Source organism: Dendrobates tinctorius, unplaced genomic scaffold (assembly GCF_039654945.1).
Source record: "Dendrobates tinctorius isolate UK_male_01 unplaced genomic scaffold, ASM3965494v1 ptg000087l, whole genome shotgun sequence".
Lineage (NCBI taxonomy): Eukaryota > Metazoa > Chordata > Amphibia > Anura > Dendrobatidae > Dendrobates > Dendrobates tinctorius.
In genome coordinates this window covers 1,908,296-1,934,287 of record NW_027361755.1, presented here as the reverse complement: position 1 = coordinate 1,934,287, position 25,992 = coordinate 1,908,296, and the positions used below count along the sequence as shown (strand labels likewise).

Here is a 25,992-nt window from a genome sequence, read left to right as displayed (position 1 = left end):
TCCACTCCTCAAATGCCCATTTCATGGCTAACAGTTCCCAATTCCCCACATCATAGTTACGTTCGGATGGGGAGAACTTTCGGGAAAAGAAAGCACAGGGATTCATTTTAGATGTTACAGGATCTTTTTGGGACAAAACAGCTCCTGCACCAATCTCAGAAGCGTCCACCTCTACCTGAAACGGGAGTGAGACATTTGGTTGCCGCAAAACCGGAGCAGAAGTGAACCTTCGCTTCAGCTCCTGAAAAGAAGAAATAGCCTCCGGAGACCAATTCAGCACATCAGCCCCCTTCTTAGTCAAATCAGTCAATGGTTTGGCAATACCAGCAAAATTAGCTATAAATTTACGATAAAAATTAGCAAAACCCAAAAACTTCTGGAGGGCCTTCAAAGAAGTGGGCTGAACCCAATCATAAATGGCCTGTACCTTGGCCGGGTCCATTTCAATAGTTGACAGAGACAAAATAAATCCCAAAAATGAAATCCTCTGTACACCAAAAAGGCATTTCGATCCCTTGACATACAGGGAATTCTCCCTCAAAATCCGGAACACAGTCCGAACATGTTCCACATCAGAGTCCCAATCCTTGGAAAAGATCAAAATATCATCCAGATAGATGATCAAAAATGTATCCACAAAATCTCGGAAAATATCATTCATGAAGCACTGGAAGACAAAAGGGGCATTAGTGAGCCCAAAAGGCATCACCAGGTACTCAAAATGTCCCTCCGGAGTATTAAACGCTGTCTTCCATTCATCCCCATGCTTAATGCGAATAAGATTATACGCCCCCTGAGGTCAAGCTTGGTAAACCAGCAAGCACCTTTAACTCTGGAGAATAGATCAGAAATCAGGGGTAACGGATACTGATATTTAACAGTAATTTTGTTGAGGGAACGATAGTCAATACAAGGCCTTAATGAACCATCTTTCTTGGCCACAAAAAACCCAGCACCTAAGGGTGAAGAGGATGGTCTAATATGACCCTTCTCCAACGACTCCTTAATATAGGATCGCATAGCCTCGTGCTCGGGTACAGATAAATTGAAAAGTCGACCCTTGGGAAATTTACACCCAGGGCTCAGCTCAATTGCACAGTCATAACTCCTATGAGGAGGCAAAGACGCAGACTCATTCTCACTAAATACATCCTAAAAATTAGCCAAATAGTCAGGAACATCATGCGACTGGGGAGAGGTGGAGAAAATAGGAGCGTCACTAAGGGCACACCGACAACCCCAACTCACCACAGACACAGATTTCCAATCCAAAACTGGATTATGGATTTGCAACCAGGGAAACCCCAGAACGATGGTATTATGCAACACCAAAAATCTGCAATTTTCTTGATGGTCTGGGGCAACCCGCATTACCACCTGGGTCCAAAACTGAGATTTATTCTTCGCCAAAGGAGTAGCATCAATACCCCTCAAAGGGATAGGAGTCCGCAGAGGTGTCATAGGAAACCCACAACGTTTAGCAAAATCCAAGTCCATCAGGTTCAGAGCTGCTCCCGAATCCACAAAAGCCTTAGAGGAAAATGTGGACAGGGAGCAGATCAGAGTAATTGCCAGAAGAAACTTAGGTTGAACACCACCCACAGCAAATGTGTGTGCAAAACGTTTCTCTCTTTTAGGGCAGACAGAAATAATATGAGAGGCATCTCCACAGAAAAAACACAGCTTATTACGCCTTCTGAATTCCTGATGTTGCGCCCTAGACAAAACTCTATCACATTGCATAGGTTCAGACATTTGTTCAACAGGTGGCAACACCTCTCGTGCAGTTTTGCGTTCACGCAAACGCAGATCAACCTGAATGGCTAATGGCATAGAATCGTCAAGACCAGAGGGAACAGGAAATCCCACCATAGTATCTTTTACGGTTTCTGACAAACCCTTCCGAAAGAGAGCTGCCAAGGCACCATCATTCCAGGTAGTAAGGACCACCCACTTTAGGAATTTTTGACAGTACAACTCTGCAGAATCCTGACCCTGGCTCAAAGCCAACAGGGCCTTTTCAGCCTGATCCATAGCATTAGGTTCATCATGCAACAACCCCAAGGCCTGAAAAAATGCGTTCACATCAGTCAGAATAGGATCATCAGGTTTCAAAGAAAACGCCCAATCCTGGGGATCGCTGTGCAGCAAAGAGATGACAATTTTAACCTGCTGCACAGAGCTCCCCGATGAGTTAGGCTTCAAGGCAAAAAATAATTTACAATTATTCTTAAAATTCAGAAATTTAGACTGATCCCCAAAAAACACATCAGGAGTAGCACATCAGCAGCATGTGAATGAGCAAGATAGGCGGAAATTCCCCGCACTTCAGCAGTAAGCTGCTCCACACGATTAGACAATTGCTTAATCTCCATTGAGAAAAAATTCCCCCTACGGCCTCAGAGAAATAGAGGAAAAAATATACACCAAAAAAAAAAAAAAAAAATTCTGACACTTTTTTCTTTCTTTTTTTACAATTCTTTCCTGCTATTGAGCACCCTAGAATCTGCGGTATGGCTGGTGATTCTGTTATGAATGAGTCACCGGAGGAGGAGAAAAAAAAATACAAGCTAAGTCCAGAAAACCGGAGAGGTTGGTAGCTATCGGATTGCAGACCCCTGATCCTATACACCACAACTAACAGTAGCCGTGGGGGGTTCCTACGGTGCCCTAGACCCCTCGTCACAGCCGGAGAACTACATAAGCCTAAAGAAGGAAAGGGAAAATCTAAACTGCCCCAGAGCAGACCCCAAAGCAATAGACAGCCCCCAACATGTATTGTCGGTGAAAAACAGATGAAAACACAAACACAGACAGAAAGACAGGCTGAGCAAACGATGGGGCCCAACTAACTAGATAGGACAGGACAGAAAAGATGCTGGCTGCAATCCGCAAAAAACCCTACCAAAAAACGTCCCAACCTTCTGATAGGGAAAAAGGCCCTGAAGTCGCTAGACTTCAAAATCACTATATCAGCACTCAGGTATATTCTGAAAACAGAGCAAAGAGATCAACTGATCAGAGACAAAAATGGAATTCAGCCAGTCCCAACCAGGACTGGCTCAATACAAACACTAAGGAAACCAGACAAAATCTCATGGAATAATAGCAGGGCAAAAACTTAGCTTTGAGTAGACAGGAACTAAGCTGGATGCAAGAGCTCAGAGCAGAAAGGATCACCAGCAGCCCTGCAGGGCGTCGGCTGCCTTATATCCACTCAGAAATTCCAGATGTCCAATCACACTCCACCTGTTCAGATGACAGGTTCTTCCCATCCCAATCAAATTCACTACCTCTCTTCACCAGCAGAGGGAGTTCATCAGACATCAAAGGTGAAGGGGAGAATGAACTCACAACAGGCAGATTGTGGATGTTGTAAAAAAGGTGGATAGAGAACTGTGGAGAATTGGAATCTCTCTACACTTCAGGACACAGTTGGATTCTGTCAGGCCCTGTGTCTATAACACCGCAATGTGACTGGCAGAAATTGCCTAGTGTATGACAAACTACAAGGTGTATATAGAATTGGGCAGAATTGGAATCTCACCTAGAGTGTAGGTCTGTAAGAACAGACAAACTCCTCGGCTTTTCCTTACAGAGTCACACACGTAGATAGCTTCAATTTGGCCGTGATAACAGCCGTTACACGGTACTGAGAGAGGAGCGTGCACGTACACTGCTGTACGGTGTATGTAAAATTGTCAAGCTCCGTGTTTTTGTATACGGACTGACACACACTGTCTCTCTCTAGTTTTGAATGTAATCAAACAACAAATATACTAAACTGTTTGAAAAACGAACAAAACTATAAGGTGTAGGTCTGTAAGAACGGACAAACTCCTTGACTTTTCCTTACAGAGTCACACACGTAGATAGCTTCAATTTGGCCGTGATAACAGCCGTTACACGGTACTGTGTGAGGAGCGTACACCGCTGTACGGTGTGTGAAAAAATGAACGCTCACTACCTCACCAGGACAAAACAATACAATTTGGATTGCTTTTAAAAGAGCAGTTTGAACACCAGTGTGCACACAGCAATGCAGCTAGCCTTAAAAGGCAGGCTAATCACCACCAGTGCTGCTGCACAAAAGCAAAAATCTTCACCTTTCACTGCACAGTAACTACAGTGAAAAGCGCTAGCAGCAGAAGCAGTTTTATTTTTCTTTTTGCCTTCCTAACGCTCTCCCTACAGAATCAGCAGCTGCAGCAGCTCTCCCTATTCTGAGATCAGCATGAGTAACATGGCGGTTGGCGTCCCCGCCCTTTTATACCCCCTGTGACGCCACACAAAGCAAGCCAATCACTTACATGCCCTTCTCCAAGATGGTGGTGACCGCTGTCTATGTCATCACGTTGCCCACAGTGTCCGTTCTTCCTGATTGGCTGAAAAAGGGCGCTAAAGCATCTTCTGAAACGCGACTTTGACGCTAAAGTCGCCGACCTCGTGGCCGACCTCACGCTAAGGTCGGGTTTCGTTTCATGAAACCCGACTTTGGCGAAAGTCGGCGACTTTTGAATTTTTTCGACCCGTTTCGCTCAACTCTAATGCAGAATATTAATAGTATCCGTGCGTATATACTATTGAATACCATTATACAGTGTTTCAACAAACTATAGTGAACTACTAACATTTTCACAGTATGACAGCTTAAAGGGAATCTAAGCAAACAATATAAACCTTAATATGAAATGCTCCATTATAGGAGAACTTAAAATTGCTTAAAATTGTCTCTAGGCTAGTGCCTCATATTGAATTATCAAATAGATGGGGTAGTAGCGTTTACCCATAATTGGAAAAACACACCAATCCCATCTGGTCAGCTTCAATCAATTTTCTATGCCCTTACTAGGATAAAGACAAATAATTAACTGTAAAGCCTGACTCTGACTTAAAGATCAAGTTGTGTCTCTAGAGTCTTTAGGTGGCGGGGTCTTTGCCAGCTTCCTCTTCTGCCTTTGCAATATTGGCATCAGCGCTACCTGCAATGTCGGAATATCTGGTAGCGAATGTAGCAGGGACGCCGAGTGGAAAGACAGTCAGGATAAGCCTCCAGTTGGATCCCCAGAGAATCTCAGGCCCGCTTTGATGTCTTGCGATGTTCTTGCGTGGATGCTTTTATCTCCACTCGTAATATGAATTCCAAACGGAAACAACCATCGGAAACGGATACCTTTTTTCACAAGTATTTCGGTAAACGGCTTCAGAATTCTCCGCTTCTTGAGAGTGCTAGCTGAAAGATCCTGGAAGAGTTTTATTTGTGAGTCCTCAAATAGAATCTCCTCAGTTTCTCATGCTCTTTGAAGAATTAAATCTTTTACACGATAATCAAGAAAACGGCATAATACATCCTGTGGTTGCTCCCCTTGGGTAGGCCGTGGTCTGAGGGCTCTGTGCACTCTCACCAGTTCAATTTCCTGCAGATCTGATTCAGTAAGTAGACCTTTGAATATCTCCAGTGCTGTTTTGCTCAATGCCACAGACGCCACTCTTTCAGGGAGGCCTTTAATTCTCACGTTATTACGACGTTCTCTGTTCTCATGGTCCTCCAGTACTGTATGGATTGCATGCAGTTGATTTTCATGCACATTGAGAGAGTCCAGTATGGCGTTTGACCTTTGCGTCATAGCAACCTGTGAGTTTTCAAGTGCCTCAAGCCTGTGGCCCTGAAGACTTAAATCTTGTTTTATTTCTGCAAGTTCTTTTCCTATTGGCTCCAGTGCTTTAGATAATATACGTTTGATGAACGAACTTTGACTAGAGCATCCCTTGCTGTGCTTTCTGTGTCAGAGTCACTCTCCAGATCAATATCTGTATCTTCTAATTAGGGTAGATCACTAAATTTTGGTGACTTAAGAGAGTCTGATGAAACCGTTTGTTTTTTAAGAAAATTATCGACATCTGTTTGTGTGATAGGTTTCGCTGATTTGGATGTGCATTTTTACTCTAGATTTCCCCATGTTTGCTGTTATCTAAAAGATAAGAATAGAGCAATTCGAAGGTTAGAATTCTCTCAGCCGGCTGTGTATTTAGCTAGGGATTCATGTTATTTCTGTGCTTACAGATGCTGTATAAATGCAGGTACTTGATATTTTGTCTATGACCACTAGATGTCTGTCTAGGTACACGTACTGTCCTCTCAGGTTGCTGATATATAGACAGAGAGTTTCAGTATATCCTTGCATAAACAGTTCAGCTTAATGCGGAGGAGAGGGAGGGGGGGAGACATGTGTAGCTGATCTCACAGGAGGAGAAGTCTCACAATACGTCAGCGTCTCCTAATGGACCCCCTTTTCTTCTTACACCTCCTCTGCCAGGTAGTCCCGGAATCCCTCTACATTGTCTGGGCTATATCGTTATATACAGGGCCTTTAAACAACGGTGCAGGGGGGATGTATTAGTGCGTTCCAATGCCCCTACCTGTAGGTCCAGGCCCCTCTGCTGGGGACAACGAGATCAGTGTGTGGCTGCTGTTACAGCGTTATTGCAGCTCCTCAAGAGCCCCCTGCTCCTCCAATGATCCAATCGCCGTCGCTGCCAGCCAGATAAAGAAAGCGGCAGGAGTGTGCAGCCGCGCGTCTGCCCCAGGCCATAATTGACACGCCGTCTGTGAGCCCGCCGGGACTATTTTCTGTGCTGTGGCGGATCTCCCTCTCACCGCACCTGACCTCCGGCTGTAATTGTCGCCGGTCTCTCTATGTGTCCCAGTCAGTGAACACGCCGAGGTCAAAGGCAAGATTCCAGGCAGAGTGCATGCTAGGAGCACACCAGGGTCCAGGGCAAGGTGCGCATGTAGGAGACACGCCAGGTTCAACGTGCAAAGGACGGTGAGTGTGTAGGGGACACGCCAGGGTTCAAAGTTCAACATACAAGACAGGGTCCTGCGCGTGCCGAGGGGCACGCCAGGGTCAGGGTACAAAGCAGAGTCCTGCGTGTGCAGAGGGCATGCCAGGGTCGAGGTTCAAGGCAGAGTCCTGCGCTTGCCGAGGGGCATGCCAGGGTCAGGGTACAAAGCAGAGTCCTATGTGTGCAGAGGGCACGCCAGGTTCGAGGTTCAAGGCAGAGTCCTGCACGTGCAGAGGGCACGCCAGGGTCAAGGTTCAAGGCAGAGTCCTGCGCGTGCAGAGGGCACGCCAGGGTCAGAGGCAAAGTCCTGCGCGTGCAGAAGGGCACGCCAGGATCAGGGTACAGACTAGGACCTGTACGTGCTAGAGGGCACGACAGGGTCCATGGCTAGACCTGCGCGTACTTTTACAGAAGCACGGGGAGGTATGCCACGGGGCAGGCGAGGGCCTGCGTATGCTAGGAGAAGCACCGAGAGCACAGTGCAGAGACAGCGTAGGTGCAAGAGAGCACAGCTGGGCACTGGCTAGCTGGTTGGGCTGCAGCACAAACAGGCGGGCAAAACTCCAGCGAACCCGGCTGGGGCATAGCAGGCGACACAGCTGTCACTGACCGACGAGCACGGCTGAGGCACAAGCAGGCGGGCACGGCTAGGGCGGGCATGGCTGAGGCACAAACAGGAGGCTAGGAAGGCAAGGCGCATGCAAAGGGCACACGAAAAAACAAGGCGAGGCAAAGCAAGAAACAAGGCAAGGCTAGACAGAGTACGGAACAAGGAGCGAAACCTAAGCAGAAACACAGAGTCAGGTCAGAACGGAACAGAGCTAGCAGCGGAGCGTAGGCCGAAGCCCAGAGCCGGGTCAAGGAAGAACCTTGAGACTAGCCTGGAAATGTGCAAGAAAGCACCATAGGTCAGAGCTCAGAGATGGTGCTTGTGCCAGGAGGCACAACAGAGCACCAGGCAGAGAACAGGACTAGCAGCGGAGTGTAGGCTGAAGCCCAGAACCGGGTCAAGGGAGAACCTTGAGACCATCCTGGAAATGTGTAAGAGAGCACAAAAAGTAGGAGGAATGGTGCGTGTGCCAGGGGGCAAAACAGAGCACCATAGGTAAGAGCAAGGAAGAACAAGCAAAGACAGCACATAGGAAGGACCACAAGGCAGAGCATAGCAAAAGCAAGACATGGCAAAGCAGGCAAGGCAGAGAACACCGGAAGGACTACAAGTCCATGCATGACAGACAAAACATGGCACAATGGATGAACATAAGACAAAGCACGAGACAAGAGGCAGAGTACAAGCACAGAGCGTGTGCAGAGACACACAACAGAGCAGAGTGCAGGGGCACAGAATACAGAGAGCGACGGAGCAGACGAAGCAGCCATGCAGGAAAGCAACACGATACTCAGGCCCCGACCATAGGAAGGGGCGGTCTGATATAGCACCATAGCACCTGCAGTTCCGGGTCAGGATCAGGGAAGGACTTCCGGTTTAGATCCTACAGGATCATAGAGACCGTTGCTAGATCAGACTGTGCAGAACCATAGAGAAGGTGACATGATCAGGGGTTCCAGGAATACATAGAGGATTGCAGAATCAGACAGTGCTGGAACATAGGAAAGGTCACATGATCAGGGGTTCCAGGAATACAGAGGATTGCAGAATCACAGCAGAGACGGATGGTTACCTAGCAACGGCATGCAGCCCAGAGGTAAGGCGCGCATGCACACCGCTCCAGGCATCTTGCAGCACAAGACATAGCGGGCATGAGAATTCAGTGCACGTGCACACCGCTCCAGGAGTCATGCGGCACAACAGACATGTCGGGCATGACAGGCATAATGGACAAGACAGGCATAACGGACATGGCGGACATGACAGTACCCCCCTCCTTAAGCCTCCTCTTACCGAGGCTGGCAGAGAACGGAAAAAAAAAATTCTTCGGCTGAATCCAAAGTTTTTAGTACAAGCCACTCCAACACGTTGATCCACCATCGTGAAATGGACACCTGCAGCAGTCCAGATACAGGAGCCGCAGACGAAGACACGGGAATCCAGTGGGAAGACTGCAAGTAGACAAGGAAGTCTTCATCCTCTGGCTGCCACAATTTTCCAAGCGAGTTCGGAGGACATGGGGCGGGGTCTGAATCTTCATCAGAAGAGTGGCCGAGGGTACCGCCATCTTCAAAGCGAGTTCGGAGGACATGGGCCAGGTCTCAATCTTCATCAGAACGGTGGCCGAGATACCAGCGGAGTCCATGGCCTGAGTATTCTGTGACGAGGTCAGCTTACGCTGAGTCGACTTTCCTTTAGAGTGGACCCTCTGGGTCGTGGCACCCAACCACCTAGGGCGAGCTGACCTTGTGAGGAACCACCCCCTATACAGGGAGTGTCAGGGGCAAGACCAAGGGGGTGAGCCACCATGACTGCTGGCACCAGACGGCAGGCTCAAGTAGACACTAGGTACGAGTGTCTGACGACAAGGACGAGCAGGAAGCAAGACAAGACAATACGTACTGTAAGTTCAAGGTATCTTCATTAAGACAACTTCAGGATAACATTCAGTGCAAAAACATGAGAACAAGCAAACACGGCAAGGTGCATGCGTGGGCACGCCAAGGTCCATAGCATGGTACGTGCCAGGTGGCACGCCTGGGTACAGGCAAAGGCACAATGGCATCGGACTCTGGAAAGCTGGCAACGATCAACATGATCAGGGCATCAGGCTGCGGACATCAGCTCCGGACATCAAGCCTCAGTCATCAGGCTTACGATCTCTGGCAGCGATCGGCAGGTTACGGGCATCCTGCAGGCAAACCAGGGTTCAGACAAGGAGGCACGACACATCTCCAGGCATGGTGCATGTTAAGGAACACACCGAGGTCCAAGGCTAGATTCCAGGCAGGGTGCGTGCTAGGAGCACACCAGGGTCCAGGGCAAGGTGCAAGGCAAGGTGTGTGTGTAGGGGACACGCCAGGTTTAACGAGCAAAGGATGGTGCATGTGTAGGGGACACGCCAGGATTCAAAGTTCAACATACAAGACAGGGTCCTGCGCATGCCGAGGGGCATGCCAGGGTCAGGCTACAAAGCAGTTTTGCGCGTGCAGAGGGCACGCCAGGGTCGAGGTTCAAGGCAGAGCAGGCAAGGCAGAGAACACCGGAAGGACTACAAGTCCATGCATGACAGACAAAACATGGCACAATGGACGAACATAAGACAAAGCACGAGACAAGAGGCAGAGTACAAGCACAGAGCGTGTGCAGAGACACACAACAGAGCAGAGTGCAGGGGCACAGAATACAGAGAGCGACCGAGCAGACCAAGCAGCCATGTAGGGAAGCAACACAATACTCAGGCCCCGACTATAGGAAGGGGCGGTCTGATATAGCACCATAGCACCTGCAGTTCCAGGTCAGGATCAGGGAAGGACTTCCGGTTCAGATCCTCCAGGATCATAGAGAGCATTGCTAGATCAGACTGGGCTGAACCATAGAGAAGGTGACATGATCAGGGGTTCCAGGAATACATAGAGGATCGCAGAATCAGACAGTGCTGGAACATAGGAAAGGTCACATGATCAGGGGTTCCAGGAATACAGAGGATTGCAGAATTACAGCAGAGAAGGATGATTACCTGGCAACGGCGTGCAGCCCGGAGGTAAGGCGCGCATGCACACCGCTCCAGGCATCTTGCAGCACGAGACATAACGGGCATGAGAATTCAGTGCACGTGCACACCGCTGTTATGAATGAGTCACCGGAGGAGGAGAAAACAAAAATACAAGCTAAGTCCAGAAAACCAGAGAGGTTGGTAGCTATCGGATTGCAGACCCCTGATCCTATACACCACAACTAACAGTAGCCGTGGGGGGTTCCTACGGTGCCCTAGACCCCTCGTCACAGCCAGAGAACTACATAAGCCTAAAGAAGGAAAGGGGAAATCTAAACTGCCCCAGAGCAGACCCCACAGCAATAGACAGCCCCCAACATGTATTGTCGGTGAAAAACAGATGAAAACACAAACACAGACAGAAAGACAGGCTGAGCAAATGATGGGGTCCAACTAACTAGATAGGACAGGACAGAAAAGATGCTGGCTGCAATCCGCAAAAAACCCTACCAAAAAGGTCCCAACCGTCTGATAGGGAAAAAGGCCCTGAAGTCGCTAGACTTCAAAATCACTATATCAGCACTCAGGTATATTCTGAAAACAGAGCAAAGAGATCAACTGATCAGAGACAAAAATGGAATTCAGCCAGTCCCAACCAAGACTGGCTGAATACAAACACTAAGGAAACCAGACAAAATCTCATGGAATAATAGCAGGGCAAAAACTTAGCTTTGAGTAGACAGGAACTAAGCTGGATGCAAGAGCTCAGAGCAGAAAGGATCACCAGCAGCCCTGCAGGGCGTCGGCTGCCTTATATCCACTCAGAAATTCCAGATGTCCAATCACACTCCGCCTGTTCAGATGACAGATTCTTCCCATCCCAATCAATTTCACTACCTCTCTTCACCAGCAGAGGGAGTTCATCAGACATCAAAGGTGAAAATGAACTCACAACACACCGCTCCAGGAGTCATGCGGCACAACAGACATGGCGGGCATGACAGGCATAATGGACATGACAGGCATAACAGACATGGCGGACATGGCGGGCATGACAGTCAGGGAGCTGATTAACAGTACCTTGTCTGAGGGAGGGTGCTGGTCCTGTTAGACCACCGGACTCCTGGCTTTGGATTAGTGAGGAGATCCTTCTGTTGAGGGAGATAGTGCTGTTTTCAAAGATCCTTCTGCCGCTCCAGTGCCTTTTCCCACCCGTCGGCAGGATCCCCACTATATGGATCTCTTTATACTCCCGGATGCGATTGCACATACTGGGTCCAAGTGATCCTGCAGGGTCCTGATCCGGGTCCGATCGCGGGGATGGTATAAAAGAAGCAGCCCTGGTGGTTTTTGGGCTGTTTTTAGTGCTTTGGCCTGGGAGCTCAGGATTTCAGCCTACTGCTTCCTCAGTGTTCAGGCTCCGCCTTTTATATTCTTGTCTAATCCATACTGGGCCTGAGAGCGTCTGTGTCTGCCTCCTGAAATATATACTGAGATTTAGAATGTTTAAACTATACTATATATACCTTGTATCTAGTGATACTGTACCATTTTTCAACTTTTTATATTATTGTTTAATCCATACTGAGCCTGAGAGATTTTTTCTATTTTCACTGTACTATATATACCTGGTATCTGTTGATACAGTACCCTTTGTGCCAGAAAGTCCTCCTCCACCCACCACTCTAAGTGCATCATTGACACCTGGAACATTGGCCCACATGTGTGATTATTTCTTGCGGATCTTCTTTTTACACTCATGGGCAACGGCCCTGGCACAGGGCCCCTCATAGTACGCAAAAGTGTCTCTGCAGGTGAGAGGGCCCACTCACCGTCAGATACACCGGCGTACTATGAGGGGCCCTGTGCCAGTGCCGTTGCCCATGAGTGGGTCCCCCTGCTTGCTCAGGGACACAGCACTTGCAATACTTACCTCTCCCTGCTCCACCGCCGTGACGTCTTCCGCGTTTCCTGACAGTGACATTCAGGCCAGAGAGCGCGATGACATCATGTCTGCATGCCCTCTGCCTAAACAGTCCAAGTGCAGAGAGCTGGAAGATGGCGACGCTGAGAAGTCCAGAGTAGAACAGTGCCAAGCGAGGAGAGGTGTTTAATTTTTTTAAAGGTTGGGAGCAATTTTTGGGGAGCACTATAATCTGGAGAATGATATATGGGGCCCACCATACACTGGAGCATCATCCATGAGGCCCATCATATACTGGAGCATTCCAAATGGGGCAGATTATATATGGAGCATTATTTGGGCCCATAAGACACTGGAGCACCATCCATGGGGCCCATCATATACTGGAGCATTCTAAATGGGGCAGATTATACGGAGTATTATTTGGGCCCATAAGACACTGGAGCATCATCCATGGGGTTCATCATGCACTGGAGCATTCTAAATGGGGCAGATGATATATGGAGCATTATTTGGGCCCATCATACACTGGAGCATCATCCATGAGGCCCATCATATACTAGAGCATTCCAAATGGGCGACATCAGACACTGGAGCAGCATTTACAGGGCACATTATACACTGGAGCATTAGAAATGGGGCCCATTATATATGGAGCATTATTTGGGCCCATAAGACACTGGAGCATCATCCATGGGGCCCATCATATACTGGAGCATTCTAAATGGGGCAGATCAGACACTGGAGCAGCATCTATGGGGTCATTATCCACTGGAGCATTAGAAACGGGGCCCTTTATATATGGAACATTATTTGCGCCCATAAGACACTGGAGCGTCATCCATGGGGCTCAACATATACTGGAGCATTCTAAATGGGGCACATGATATATGGAGCATTTTTTGGGCCCATAAGACACTGGAGCATCATCCATGGGGCCCATCATATACTGGAGCATTCTAAATGGGGCAGATTATATATTAAGCATTATTTGGGCCCATCATACACTGGAGCATCATCCATGAGGCCCATCATATACTGGAGCATTCCAAATGGGGACATCAGACACTTGAGCAGCATCTATGGGGCCCATTATACACTGGAGCATTAGAAATGGGGCCATTTATATATGGAGCATTATATGGGCCCGTAAGACACTGGAGCATCATCCATGGGGCCCATCATATACTGGAGCATTCTAAATGGGGCAGATTATGTATGGAGCATTATTTGGGCCTATCATACACTGGAGCATCATCCATGAGGCCCATCATATACTGGAGCATTCCAAATGGGGGACATCAGACACTGGAGCAGCATTTACAGGGCCCATTATACACTGGAGCATTAGAAATGGGGCCCATTATAGATGGAGCATTATTTGGGCCCATAAGACACTGGAGCATCATCCATGGGGCCCATCATATACTGGAGCATTCTAAATGGGGCAGATCAGACACTAGAGCAGCATCTATGGGGCCCATTATCCACTGGAACATTAGAAATGGGGCCCATTATATATGGAGCATTATTTGGGCCCATAAGACACTGGAGCATCATCCATGGGGCTCAACATACACTGGAGCATTCTAAGTGGGGCAGATTATATATGGAGCATTATTTGGGCCCATAAGACACTGGAGCATCATCCAAGGGGCCCATCATATACTGGAGCATTCAAAATGGGGGACTTCAGACACTGTAGCAGCATTTATGGGGCCCATTATACACTGGAGCATTAGAAATGGGGCCCATTATATATGGAGCATTACTTGGGCACATAAGACACTGGAGCATCATCCAAGGGGCCCATCATATACTGGAGCATTCTAAATGCGGCATAGCAGACACTGGAGCAGCATCTGTGGGGCCCATTATGCACTGGAGCATTAGAAACGGGGCCCATTATATGGAGCTTTATTTGGGCCCATAAGACACTGGAGCATCATCCATGGGGCTCAACATGTACTGGAGCATTCTAAATGGGGCAGATTACATAGTGAGCATTATTTGGGCCCATCATACACTGGAGCATCATCCATGAAGCCCATCATATAATGAAGCATTCCAAATGGGGGACATCAGACACTGGAGCAGCATCTATGGGGCCTATTATACACTGGAGCATTAGAAATGGGGCTCATTATAAATGGAGCATTATTTGGGCCCATAAGACACTGGAGCATCATCCATGGGGCTCAACATATACTGGAGCATTCTAAATGGGGCAGATCAGACACTGGAGCAGCATCTATGGGGCCCATTATCCACTGGAGCATTAGAAACGGGGCCCATTATATATGGAGCATTATTTGGGTCCATAAGACACTGGAGCATCATCCATGGGGCTCAACATGTACTGGAGTATTCTAAATGGGGCAGATTATATATGGAGCATTATTTGGGCCCATATGACACTGGAGCATCATCCATGGGGCCCATCTAAATGGGACAGATTATATATGGAGCATTATTTGGGCCCATAAGACACTGGAGCATCATCCATGGGGCCCATCATATACTGGAGCATTCTAAATGGGGCACATTATATATGGGACCATTATTTGGTCCCATAATACACTGGAGCATCATCCATGAGGCCCATCATATACTGGAGCATTCCAAATGGGGGACATCAGACACTGGAGAAGCATTTACGGGGCCCATTATACACTGGAGCATTAGAAATGGGGCCCATTATACTGGATATGGAGCATTATTTGGGCCCATAAGACACTGGAGCATCATCCATGGGGCCCATCATATACTGGAGCATTCTAAATGGGACAGATCAGACACTGGAGCAGCATCTATGGGGCCCATTATACACTGGAGCATTAGAAATGGGCCCATTATATATGGAGCATTATTTGGGCCCATAAGACACTAGAGCAGCATCTATGGGGCCCATTATATACTGGAGCATTCTAAATGGGGCAGATTATATATGGAGCATTATATGGGCCCATCATACACTGGAGCATCATCTATGAGGCCCATCATATACTGGAGTATTGTAAATGGGACAGATCAGACACTGGAGCAGCATCTATGGGGCCCATTATACACTGGAGCATTAGAAATGGGGCACATTATATATGGAGCATTATTTGGGCCCATAAGACACTGGAGCATCATCCATGGGGCCGATTATATACCGGAGCATTCTAAATGGGGCAGATTATATATGGAGCATTATTTGGGCCCATCATACACTGGAGCATCATCCATGAGGCCCATCATATACTGGAGCATTCCAAATGGGGGACATCAGACACTGGAGCAGCATTTACGGGGCCCATCATACTCTGGAGCATCATCTATGAGGCCCATCATATACTGGAGTATTGTAAATGGGACAGATCAGACACTGGAGCAGCATCTATGGGGCCCATTATACACTGGAGCATTAGAAATGGGGCACATTATATATGGAGCATTATTTGGGCCCATAAGACACTGGAGCATCATCCATGGGGCCCATTATATACCGGAGCATTCTAAATGGGGCAGATTATATATGGAGCATTATTTGGGCCCATCATACACTGGAGCATCATTCATGAGGCCCATCATATACTGGAGCGTTCCAAATGGGGGACATCAGACACTGGAGCAGCATTTACAGGGCCCATCATACACTGGAGCATCATCCATGAAGCCCATCATATACTGGAGTATTCTAAATGGGACAGATCAGACACTATAGCAGCATCTATGGGGCCCATTATACACTGGAGCATTCTAAATGGGGCAGATTATATATGGAGCATTATTTGGGCCCATCATACACTGGAGCATCATCTATGAGGCCCATAATATACTAGAGTATTGTAAATGGGACAGATCAGACACTGGAGCAGCATCTATGGGGCCCATTATACACTGGAGCATTAGAAATGGGGCACATTATATATGGAGCATTATTTGGGCCCATAAGACACTGGAGCATCATCCATGGGGCCGATTATATACCGGAGCATTCTAAATGGGGCAGATTATATATGGAGCATTATTTGGGCCCATCATACAGTGGAGCATCATCCATGAGGCCCATCATATACTGGAGCATTCCAAATGGCGGACATCAGACACTGGAGCAGCATTTACGGGGCCTATCATACACTGGAGCATCATCCATGAGGCCCATCATATACTTTAGTATTGTAAATGGGACAGATCAGACACTAGAGCAGCATCTATGGGCCCATTATACACTGGAGCATTAGAAATGGGGCACATTATATATGGAGCATTATTTGGGCCCATAAGACACTGGAGCATCATCCATGGGGCCCATTATATACCGGAGCATTCTAAATGGGGCAGATTATATATGGAGCATTATTTGGGCCCATCATACACTGGAGCATCATCTATGAGGCCCATCATATACTGGAGTATTGTAAATGGGACAGATCAGACACTGGAGCAGCATCTATGGGGCCCATTATACACTGGAGCATTAGAAATGGGGCACATTATATATGGAGCATTATTTGGGCCCATAAGACACTGGAGCATCATCCATGGGGCCTATTATATACCGGAGCATTCTAAATGGGGCAGATTATATATGGAGCATTATTTGGGCCCATCATACACTGGAGCATCATCCATGAGGCCCATCATATGCTGGAGCATTCCAAATGGGGGACATCAGACACTGGAGCAGCATTTACGGGGCCTATCATACACTGGAGCATCATCCATGAGGCCCATCATATACTGGAGTATTGTATATGGGACAGATCAGACACTAGAGCAGCATCTATGGGCCCATTATACACTGGAGCATTAGAAATGGGGCACATTATATATGGAGCATTATTTGGGCCCATAAGACACTGGAGCATCATCCATGGGGCCCATTATATACCGGAGCATTCTAAATGGGGCAGATTATATATGGAGCATTATTTGGGCCCATCATACACTGGAGCATCATCCATGAGGCCCATCATATACTGGAGCATTCCAAATGGGGGACATCTGACATTGGACCAGCATTTACAGGGCCCATTATACACTGGAGCATTAGAAATAGGGGCCCATTATATATGGAGAATTATTTGGTCCCATAAGACACTGGAGCATCATCCATGGGGACCATCATATACTGTAGCATTATGTGGAGCTCATCATATACTGTACTGTATGGAACATTATATGGGACAAATTATTCTGTATGGAGAAATATATGGGGCTCATTATTCTGTATGGCGCACTATGTGGTGGCCGTAATACTGTATGGAGCAATATACTGTCCATTTTTTGAGCTATTGTAGAATTTAAAATAGATATCAGTCATGTGATGTAAAAAGTGAAGTATTTTTCATTGTACTATACATATATTTCTGTGCCGTATTGGAGCATCATGAATTGTTGTATGTGTTAAAGGTGCGCACTGACACTCTTTGGCCCAGGGCACATGAAAACCTGGAGCCAGCTCTACCCCCCCACAACTTTAGCCAAGTAACCCCCAGTTTTCAATGCGTAACTATTATCATAAAGTAAACTAAGGTTGACAAGCTTAAGTAATAAGAATTGATGTTGTTGCCATTGAAATGGGCACTGTTGGTGTGTTTACTGTCCTCCACTCCCTGTTGACTTTGCTTCCCCATTGACTTGCATTGGGTTTCGTGTTTCAGTCGGACCTCTGACTTTTCCCTATAGTCGGCCGATTTCTTTCGACTCGACTCTTGAGAAAGCTGGGTTTCATAAAACCCGACTCGACCCTAAAAAAGGCAAAGTCGCTCATCTCTAGTAATTAAGCATGAAATTCAAGTGTCTACTCAAAATGAATTGCTGAAAATATTATGTTTAATAAATGAATCAGCATTGTGCATCTTTGTCTTTTTCTTTAAGACATGAAGCTTATGGTCAGCAGTATGGAGGACAAGGACCACCTTCAGGGCAATCACCATATGGAGGGCACCAACCAGGAATCTATCCTCAACAAGTAAGACTATATGAACTTAATGAAAGAATATTGGAAAAGTAAACATTTTTTCTACTGTTTGTATATCCATTTATCGTAATATAAGTGTTTACATATGGAAAAAATCCTATTTAAATAATAGCTTATGTGTAAGATTTGAGTTTCTGGCATCCATTGAGCTCAGTTGGGCAGACATAAAATTTGGTGCAGCAGTACAGGAACCCAAGAGGTAAGGGAGCCCATTTCTATAGTTGTAAGCTGCTTCGTCACCAATACAAAAAGGCATACAATATAATGAGGTATTGGAATGCAAAGATATGACACAGGGGCTCTTTTCTGTCTGCTCATGAACTCAGTGGCAGAGTATGTGCGGCAGTTCACAAGGTCTAAAAGAACACACTAGCTGAAACTGATGCATTATGGTTGTATGTTGCTTAAAGTGATATACCGTTGGTGTCTTTTCTTTGGTATTCTTGAATGGTATGCAAAATAACCTCTTTTTACATGTATTCCTTCAATACTTTTTGTAAAATCCAATTGTTACTCTAAAAGTTAGAGGTAGAGATAAGTAGATTTTTTTTATACTCTAATTTGTTGGCTTCATCTTTTTTTTTCAAAAATATTTGTTTTGCAGTGAACAATTTTGCCACGAATCTCAAGTTATCTGGTTGAATGGAAAATAGGTGTATAATACTTTCATACTACTGTTAGGGTGGTCTTCAAGTCAGACTATCAAGTATATTGGACGGTTGCCAGATCTTAGGACTACTCGAGCAAGTGATGGATTGACACAGACACAAGTCTCTATATCAAGAGCCATAAAGTTTTATTCAACAGATGGGCAACAGCTCTTTTGAGTGGGCATATACATTATATATATCTTGACATGCGCATTGCACAGAGGTGCAATGCGCATGTCAAGACTTTTTATTGCAAGTAAGCGTAATTGTTTATTACAGGTAAAACATCATTCTCCATCGGGAGATTTTCCATTACGGGCTAAGAGCAAATAGGCGTTTATTATGTAGCCTTAAATGTCAGCACATTTGGTCTAATCACCATAAGGCTGATGGGCCTTTTATTAGTTCTATTGATTATTTCTAGGACCATCACCCATAATTAGTCACCTTTGATAAACACAGTGCTCGTTATCAATAGCTTGCGTGATGTGACAGCTGGGTCCCAGCTAGATGACAGGACACAAGTCATGTCAAAATCTCTTTCACATAAGAAGGAAATCTTAAGGGGCTTCTCTGAATCCCCATCACAACCGTATTGAAAATCTTTTAAGCTCTTTAATGCAAACACAGCATTATTACTATCCAAGTGACTCTAACTTATCTAGCTAAGGGTGCTGGACCCTTGATGTACTGTACAGGTGTATCATGGCGATCGTGCATGGCACATGAGTTGTGCTCACACAATCACTGCCGAAAGCACTGCCCTGGCTATCAAAATATTGATTTCAGCATTTGGGAGGCTAGGAGAGGAAGGTGGCTCCCTTTCCCATATGATCGGTGCATCCGTGACGTTATTGCAAAGGCTCTGTCTTTGTCATGGCAACCCAACTTGTCATGATGACCTCCGGGTCTGCCAGATATGGTGGCTTGTTTCAGACCATGCTAGGAGCATGGTCTAAGGGGCTTGTGATAGTGTCACACTGTCAGCTATAATGCATCAATCAAAGTACAGGTAATAAAAGTTAAGTCCCACAGAGAGACTAAGTAAAAAAGTTTTAAAAAAACAAACAAAAAATGGTAAAAACATTAAAAGAAAATATCACAAAATAAAAAATCTATCTATATATTATGTATTTATGTAAAAACAAACAAAAAAGTACACAAATTTAGTATTGACATGTCTGAAACGACCCAACTTATAGGACTGTCACACTAGTTAACGGCCTCTTAGCGATCTACGTTAAAAAAAATAGCAGTAAAACTATGTTTTTTCATCATACTACTTAACCGAAAGTGGAATAAAATACCATCGAAAAGTTAAATGGAAATAAATATGGTACAGCTGAAAATGTCATCTTGTCCTGTGAAAAAAAAAACAAGCCGCCGTACAGCTCCAACAGTGGATAAATTAAAGTTATAGCTCTCAGATTATAGAGATGCTAAAAAAAAATTTCTCTTAAATAGTTTTTGTGTAAAATATATAAAGTACAAAAAAAATGGTAAAAATTTGGTATTGCTGTAATTGTACTGACCCAAAGTATAAGGCTAAGTGCACACATAGCAGAAAATTTCTGCTGGAAAACCTGACTCCCTTCCCAGAAACCGCACTTTTTTTCAGCGCATTTTCTGCATGTTTTTTGCGAAAAAAAATGCTCGGTTTTTGTGTTTTTTCCTCGCGTTTTCTAGACACATAGAAAGAGCCAGAAACGAGGAAAAATCAGTGAAATTAATGAGCTTGCTGTGTTTTCTACCGCGAAGCATTTTTTTCGCGGTAAAAAACGCATCAATATGCACAAAACATGCAAAATGCATAGAAAATGAATGGGAAGCTTAGTTTTAGTGGTTTTATGGGAAAACCGCTAAAAAAACGCTGGGTGTGAATACAGCCTTAAGGTGTTCTATCAGCGCATGGTGAACTGCATAAAATTAAAAAATAAATCCTTAATTGCCTTTTTTGTTCATTCTGCCTCATAAAAATCGTAATAGAAAGTGATCAAAAAATGTTATGCGCCCGAAAATAGTACCAATAAAAACGTTAACATGTCCCACAAAAATCAAGCATGCACATGACTCTGACCGCAGAAATATAGCGAAAGTGTAGCTATCAAAATATGGCAATGCAAAAACTATTTTTTGCAAAATAAAAAGCATCTTTTAGTGAGTGATAGCAGCCAAAGATAAAAAATGTATAAATCTGTTATAGCTTTAATTACATCGACCCGTAGAATAAAGGGTCCATGTGATTAACCCCTTTACCCCCAAGGATGGTTTGCATGTTCATGACCGGGCCAATTTTTACAATTCTGACCACTGTCCTTTATGAGGTAATAACTCTGAAACGCTTCCATGGATCCCGGTGATTCTGACACTGTTTTCTCGTGACATATTGTACTTCATGTCAGTGGTAAAATTTCATTGCTATAACTTGTGTTTATTTGTGAATAAAAATGGAATTTTGGTGAAAATTTTAAAAATTTCGCATTTCCAACTTTGAATTTTTATCCCCTTAAATCACAGAGATATGGCACACAAAAAAACTTAATAAGTAACATTTCACATATGTTTACTTTACATCAGCACAATTTTGGAACCAAAATTTTTTTTAGTTAGGAAGTTATAAGGGTTAAAAGTTGACCAGCGATTTCTCATTTTTGCAATGCCATTTTATTTTTACGGACCACATCACATTTGAAGTCACTTTGAGGGGTCTATATGATAGAAAATACTCAAAAGTGACACCATTCTAAAAACTGCACCCCTCAAGGTGCTCAAAACCACATTCAAGAAGTTTATTAACCCTTCAGATACTTCACAGGAATTTTTTGAATGTTTAAAAAAAATGAACATTTAACTTTTTTTCACAAAAAAAGTTATTCAGGTCCAATTTTTTTATTTTGCCAAGGGTAACAGGAGAAATTGGACTGCAAAAGTTATTGTGCAATTTGTCTTGAGTACACTGATACCTCATATGTGGGAGAAAACTACTGTATGGGCACACGTCAGGGCTTGGAAGGGAAGTAGTGACATTTTGGAAAAATTGGACTGCAAAAGTTATTGTGCAATTTGTCCTGAGTACGCTGATACCTGATATGTGGGGGCGCATGGCAGAGCTCAGAAGGGAAGGAGCGCAGTTTGATTTTTTCAATGCAAAATTGGCTGGAATTCAGATCGGATGCCAAGTCACGTTTGGAGAGCCCGTGATGTGCCAAAACAGTGGAACCCCCAACCACAAATTACACTATTTTGGAAACTAGAACCCCACCAAGGAAATTATCTAGATGTGTGGTGAGAACTTTGAACCTCCAAGGGCTTCACAGAAGTTTATAACGTACAGCAGTACAATTAAAAAATCATATTTTTTCCACAAAAATGATCTTTTCACCCTCAATTTTTATTTTTCCAAGGGTAACAGGACCCAAAAGTTATTGTGTAGTTTGTCCTGAGTACGCTGATGCCCCACATGTGGGGGGAAACCACTATTTGGGCGCATGGCAGAGCTCGGAAGAGAAGCAGCACCATTTGACTTTTTTGGCTGGAATTGGGATCGGACGCCATGCCGCGTTTGGAAAGCCCCTGATGTGCCTAAACAGTGAAAACCCCCCACAAGTGACCCCATTTTGGAAACTAGACCCCCTAAGGAACTTATCTAGATGTGTGATGAGCACTTTGAACCCCCCAGTGCTTCACAGAAATTTATAACGCCCGGGCATGAAAATAAAAAAATCATATTTTTTCCACAAACATGATCTTTTAGTCCCCAATTTTTTTATTTTCCCAAGAGTAACAGGAGAAATTGGACCCCAAAAGTTGTTGTCCAATTTTTCCTGAGTACACTGATACCTCATATGTGGGAGAAAACTACTGTATGGGCACACGTCAGGGCTTGGAAGGGAATTAGTGACATTTTGGAATGTAGACTTTGATGGAATGGTCTGCGGGTGTCATGTCGCATTTGGAGAGCCTCTGATGTGCCTAAACTGTTGAAACTCCCCACAAGTGACCCTATTTTGGAAACTAAACCCCCCACGGAACTTATCTAGATGTGTGGTGAGCACTTTCAACCCCCAAGTACTTCACAGAAGTTTATAACGCCCGGGCGTGAAAATAAAAAAATTATATTTTTTTTCCTCAAAAATGACATTTTTGCCCCCAATTTTTTATTTTTCTAAGGGTAACTGGAGAAATTGGACCCCAAAAGTTGTTTTGAAATTTGTCCTGAGTAGGCTGATACCCCATATGTGGGTGTTAAACACTGTTTGGGCACATGGCAGAGCTTGGAAGGAAAGGAGCACCATTTGACTTTTTCAACGCAGAATTGGCAGGAATTGAGATCAGACGCCATGTTGCATTTGGAAAGCACCTGAAGTGCCCAAACAGTGGAAACCCCCCAATTCTAACTCCAACCCTAACCCCAACACACCCCTAACCCTAATGTCAGCCCTAGCTCTAGCCCTAACCCTAGCCCTAACCCTAACCCTAATGGGAAAATGGAAATAAATACATTTTTTTTAATTTTATTATTTTTCCCTAACTAAGGGGGTGATAAAGGGTGGTTTTATTTACTATTTATGGCGGGTTTTCATGTTTGGCAGCTGTCACACGCTGTAAGACGCTTTTTATTGTAAAAATAGTTTTTGCATCACCACATTTTGAGAGCTATAATTTTTCCATATTTTGACCCACCGAATCATGTGAGGTCTTATTTTTTGCGGGACGAGTTGACGTTTTTATTGGTACCATATTCGGGCACATGACATTTTTTGATCGCTTTTTATTTCGATTTTTGTGACGCAGAATGAACAAAAACCAGCATTTCAAGAATTTTTTTTGGGGGGTGCGTTCTCGTGCGGTAAAATTGATAAAGCAGTTTTATTCTTCGGGTCAGTACGATTACAGCGATACCTCATTTATTAAGGTTGAAGGAAGACTTTAAGTCCATCTAGTTCAACCCATATCCTATCCGAACTTGCCCTGACTTTTTTTATGTTTTGGCGTTTTTATACAATGAAAACAATTTTATATGAAAAATAATTATTTTTGCATCGCTTTATTCTGCGAGCTATAACTTTTTTATTTTTTCGCTGATGATGCTGTGTGGTGGCTCTTTTTTGTGGGACAAGATCACGTTTTCAGCGGTACCATGGTTATTTATAGCTGTCTTTTTGATGACGCGTTATTGCACTTTTTGTTCAGCGGTATGATAATAAAGCATTATTTTTTGCTTTGTTTTTTATTTTTATTTTTTAAGGGGTTCACTAAAAGGGTTAACTAATGGGACAGGTCGCTACGGACGTGGCGATACTAAATATATGTACTGTGATAAAACACTCCGGGATCGCCTTTGCTGGGGTCAAAGGTCACGTGCATTCAGCATGAAACTCAGGCGCAGAGCTGGAATTCGTGTATAACTGACCCTGGGTCAGGTTTATTAACGGTGAAAGCAATGCAAAAGGAAATAAAACATAAAACAAATCCTTGCCTGTCCGGCACTAACTAAACAATGGACAACCTAACTACCAACTGGCGGGCTTCTCCCGTCCAGCCAAACCACAGTTGCAGTGGGCACTGCTTCCACTCACGTGTGTCTCTCACACAGACAGGCTCTCTGTGTTCCCAGGCTGAGACACTCACACAACCACCTGGCATCCTTTTATATCCACTTCCCATTATCCATTAGTAAGCAGGTGCGATACTGACCAGACTAGGCCACATAGGAAAGGAATCTGGACGAGATATACCTGCCCTCATCCACTATTCCCACATGATTCTCACAGTACTTTTATTGTTTTTTTTATTTCCAAAAAATGAATTTATTAGGGAATTTTTTTTTATTTATTTAGCGATTTTTTATAAATTATTTTTACACTTTTTTTAAACTTTATTATACTGTCCCAGAGGGGACATAACTGTCATGTGACAGATCGCTGTGACAGATCAGCGATCTGACACAGGCACTGCTGCAGGCTTCCTCATGCCTTTCCTTTGCAGGCATGAGGAAGCCGGCTGCCTGCAGGCCCCCCGAAGGTCCCCGCTGTCATATTGGATCCAGGGACCTGCAGGGAAGGAGGCCCCCGCAGCAGCGCTTAGGGAAGCACGGAGGTAACCCCCTCCCTGCCGATGCTTCCCTAAACCCCGGTACACTGCGATCGTGTTTGATCGCAGTGTGCCAGCGGTTAACGTGTCGGGGGCGGTCCATGACCACCCCTGACACATAGTGTCGGGTGTCAGCTGTGATAATCAGCTGACACCCGGCAGCGATCAGCGGCGCTCCCCCTGTGAGCGCCGCTGATCGCTATGACGTACTATCCTGTCCATGGGCATAGGGGCCAGGGTTACATGGACGGGATAGTACGTCAGATGTCAGGAAGGGGTTAAAGACCACACGAGGAATGATGTGAAAAATAAAACTTATTTTTGAACTGCTATCAATTTGTTCATTCTGCGTCCCAAAGATCGCAGTAAGGTTCGGCACACATTTATTCTGCGTTGAGCGTTAACACTGGAGTTTCCAGGTAAATCTATGAAATACCTGATTCAAACGGATCCCTTGCCAAAATATTCCTTATAATGAGGCAAATGGAAACACTGTGGATGCCGTCTGGTCTATGATCCGATGGTGTCCTTCTTTGTAAAAGTGCATAAAAGCGCTGTCGGCTATCATTTTCTGCACCTCTCAAAAGGACACAGCTGTACAGAGTCCAGATGGAGTTCAGAATAACTCTGCTGCCTCATTATAGTTTCATCTGATCCTGTCATTTGGAGAGTTAGATGGAAACCGCAAAATAAGTGCCCAGCATAAAGCGCCGGATAACCGTGATTACAAATAATAAAATGTAAAATGTTCCCAATAAAAGCTTCATTTAAGTCCACAAAAAAGCAAGTCCCCACTCAGGTCTGTTATCTGTCAATGAAAACATGCAGAGCTTACTGGTAGCGCTATGGCTTCTTGCCCCCTTAAGAAATCCAGCGCTCTCAAATTCAAATGCACCTCTGCCT

The 25,992-nt window shown here is 45.1% G+C and overlaps 1 protein-coding gene across 9 annotated transcripts in view; it reads left to right on the top strand.

Moving 5' to 3' along the window:
• The window catches only part of ARID1B (AT-rich interaction domain 1B), a 2,758,190-nt gene that overhangs the window by 2,612,640 nt on the left and 119,558 nt on the right, over nucleotides 1-25,992 (top strand). For all 9 annotated transcript variants that reach the window (XM_073585743.1, XM_073585747.1, XM_073585745.1 and 6 more), the window contains one exon: nucleotides 18,244-18,337. In XM_073585743.1, coding sequence (XP_073441844.1) covers nucleotides 18,244-18,337 — 94 coding nt within the window. The remainder of the gene's footprint in view (nucleotides 1-18,243; nucleotides 18,338-25,992) is intronic.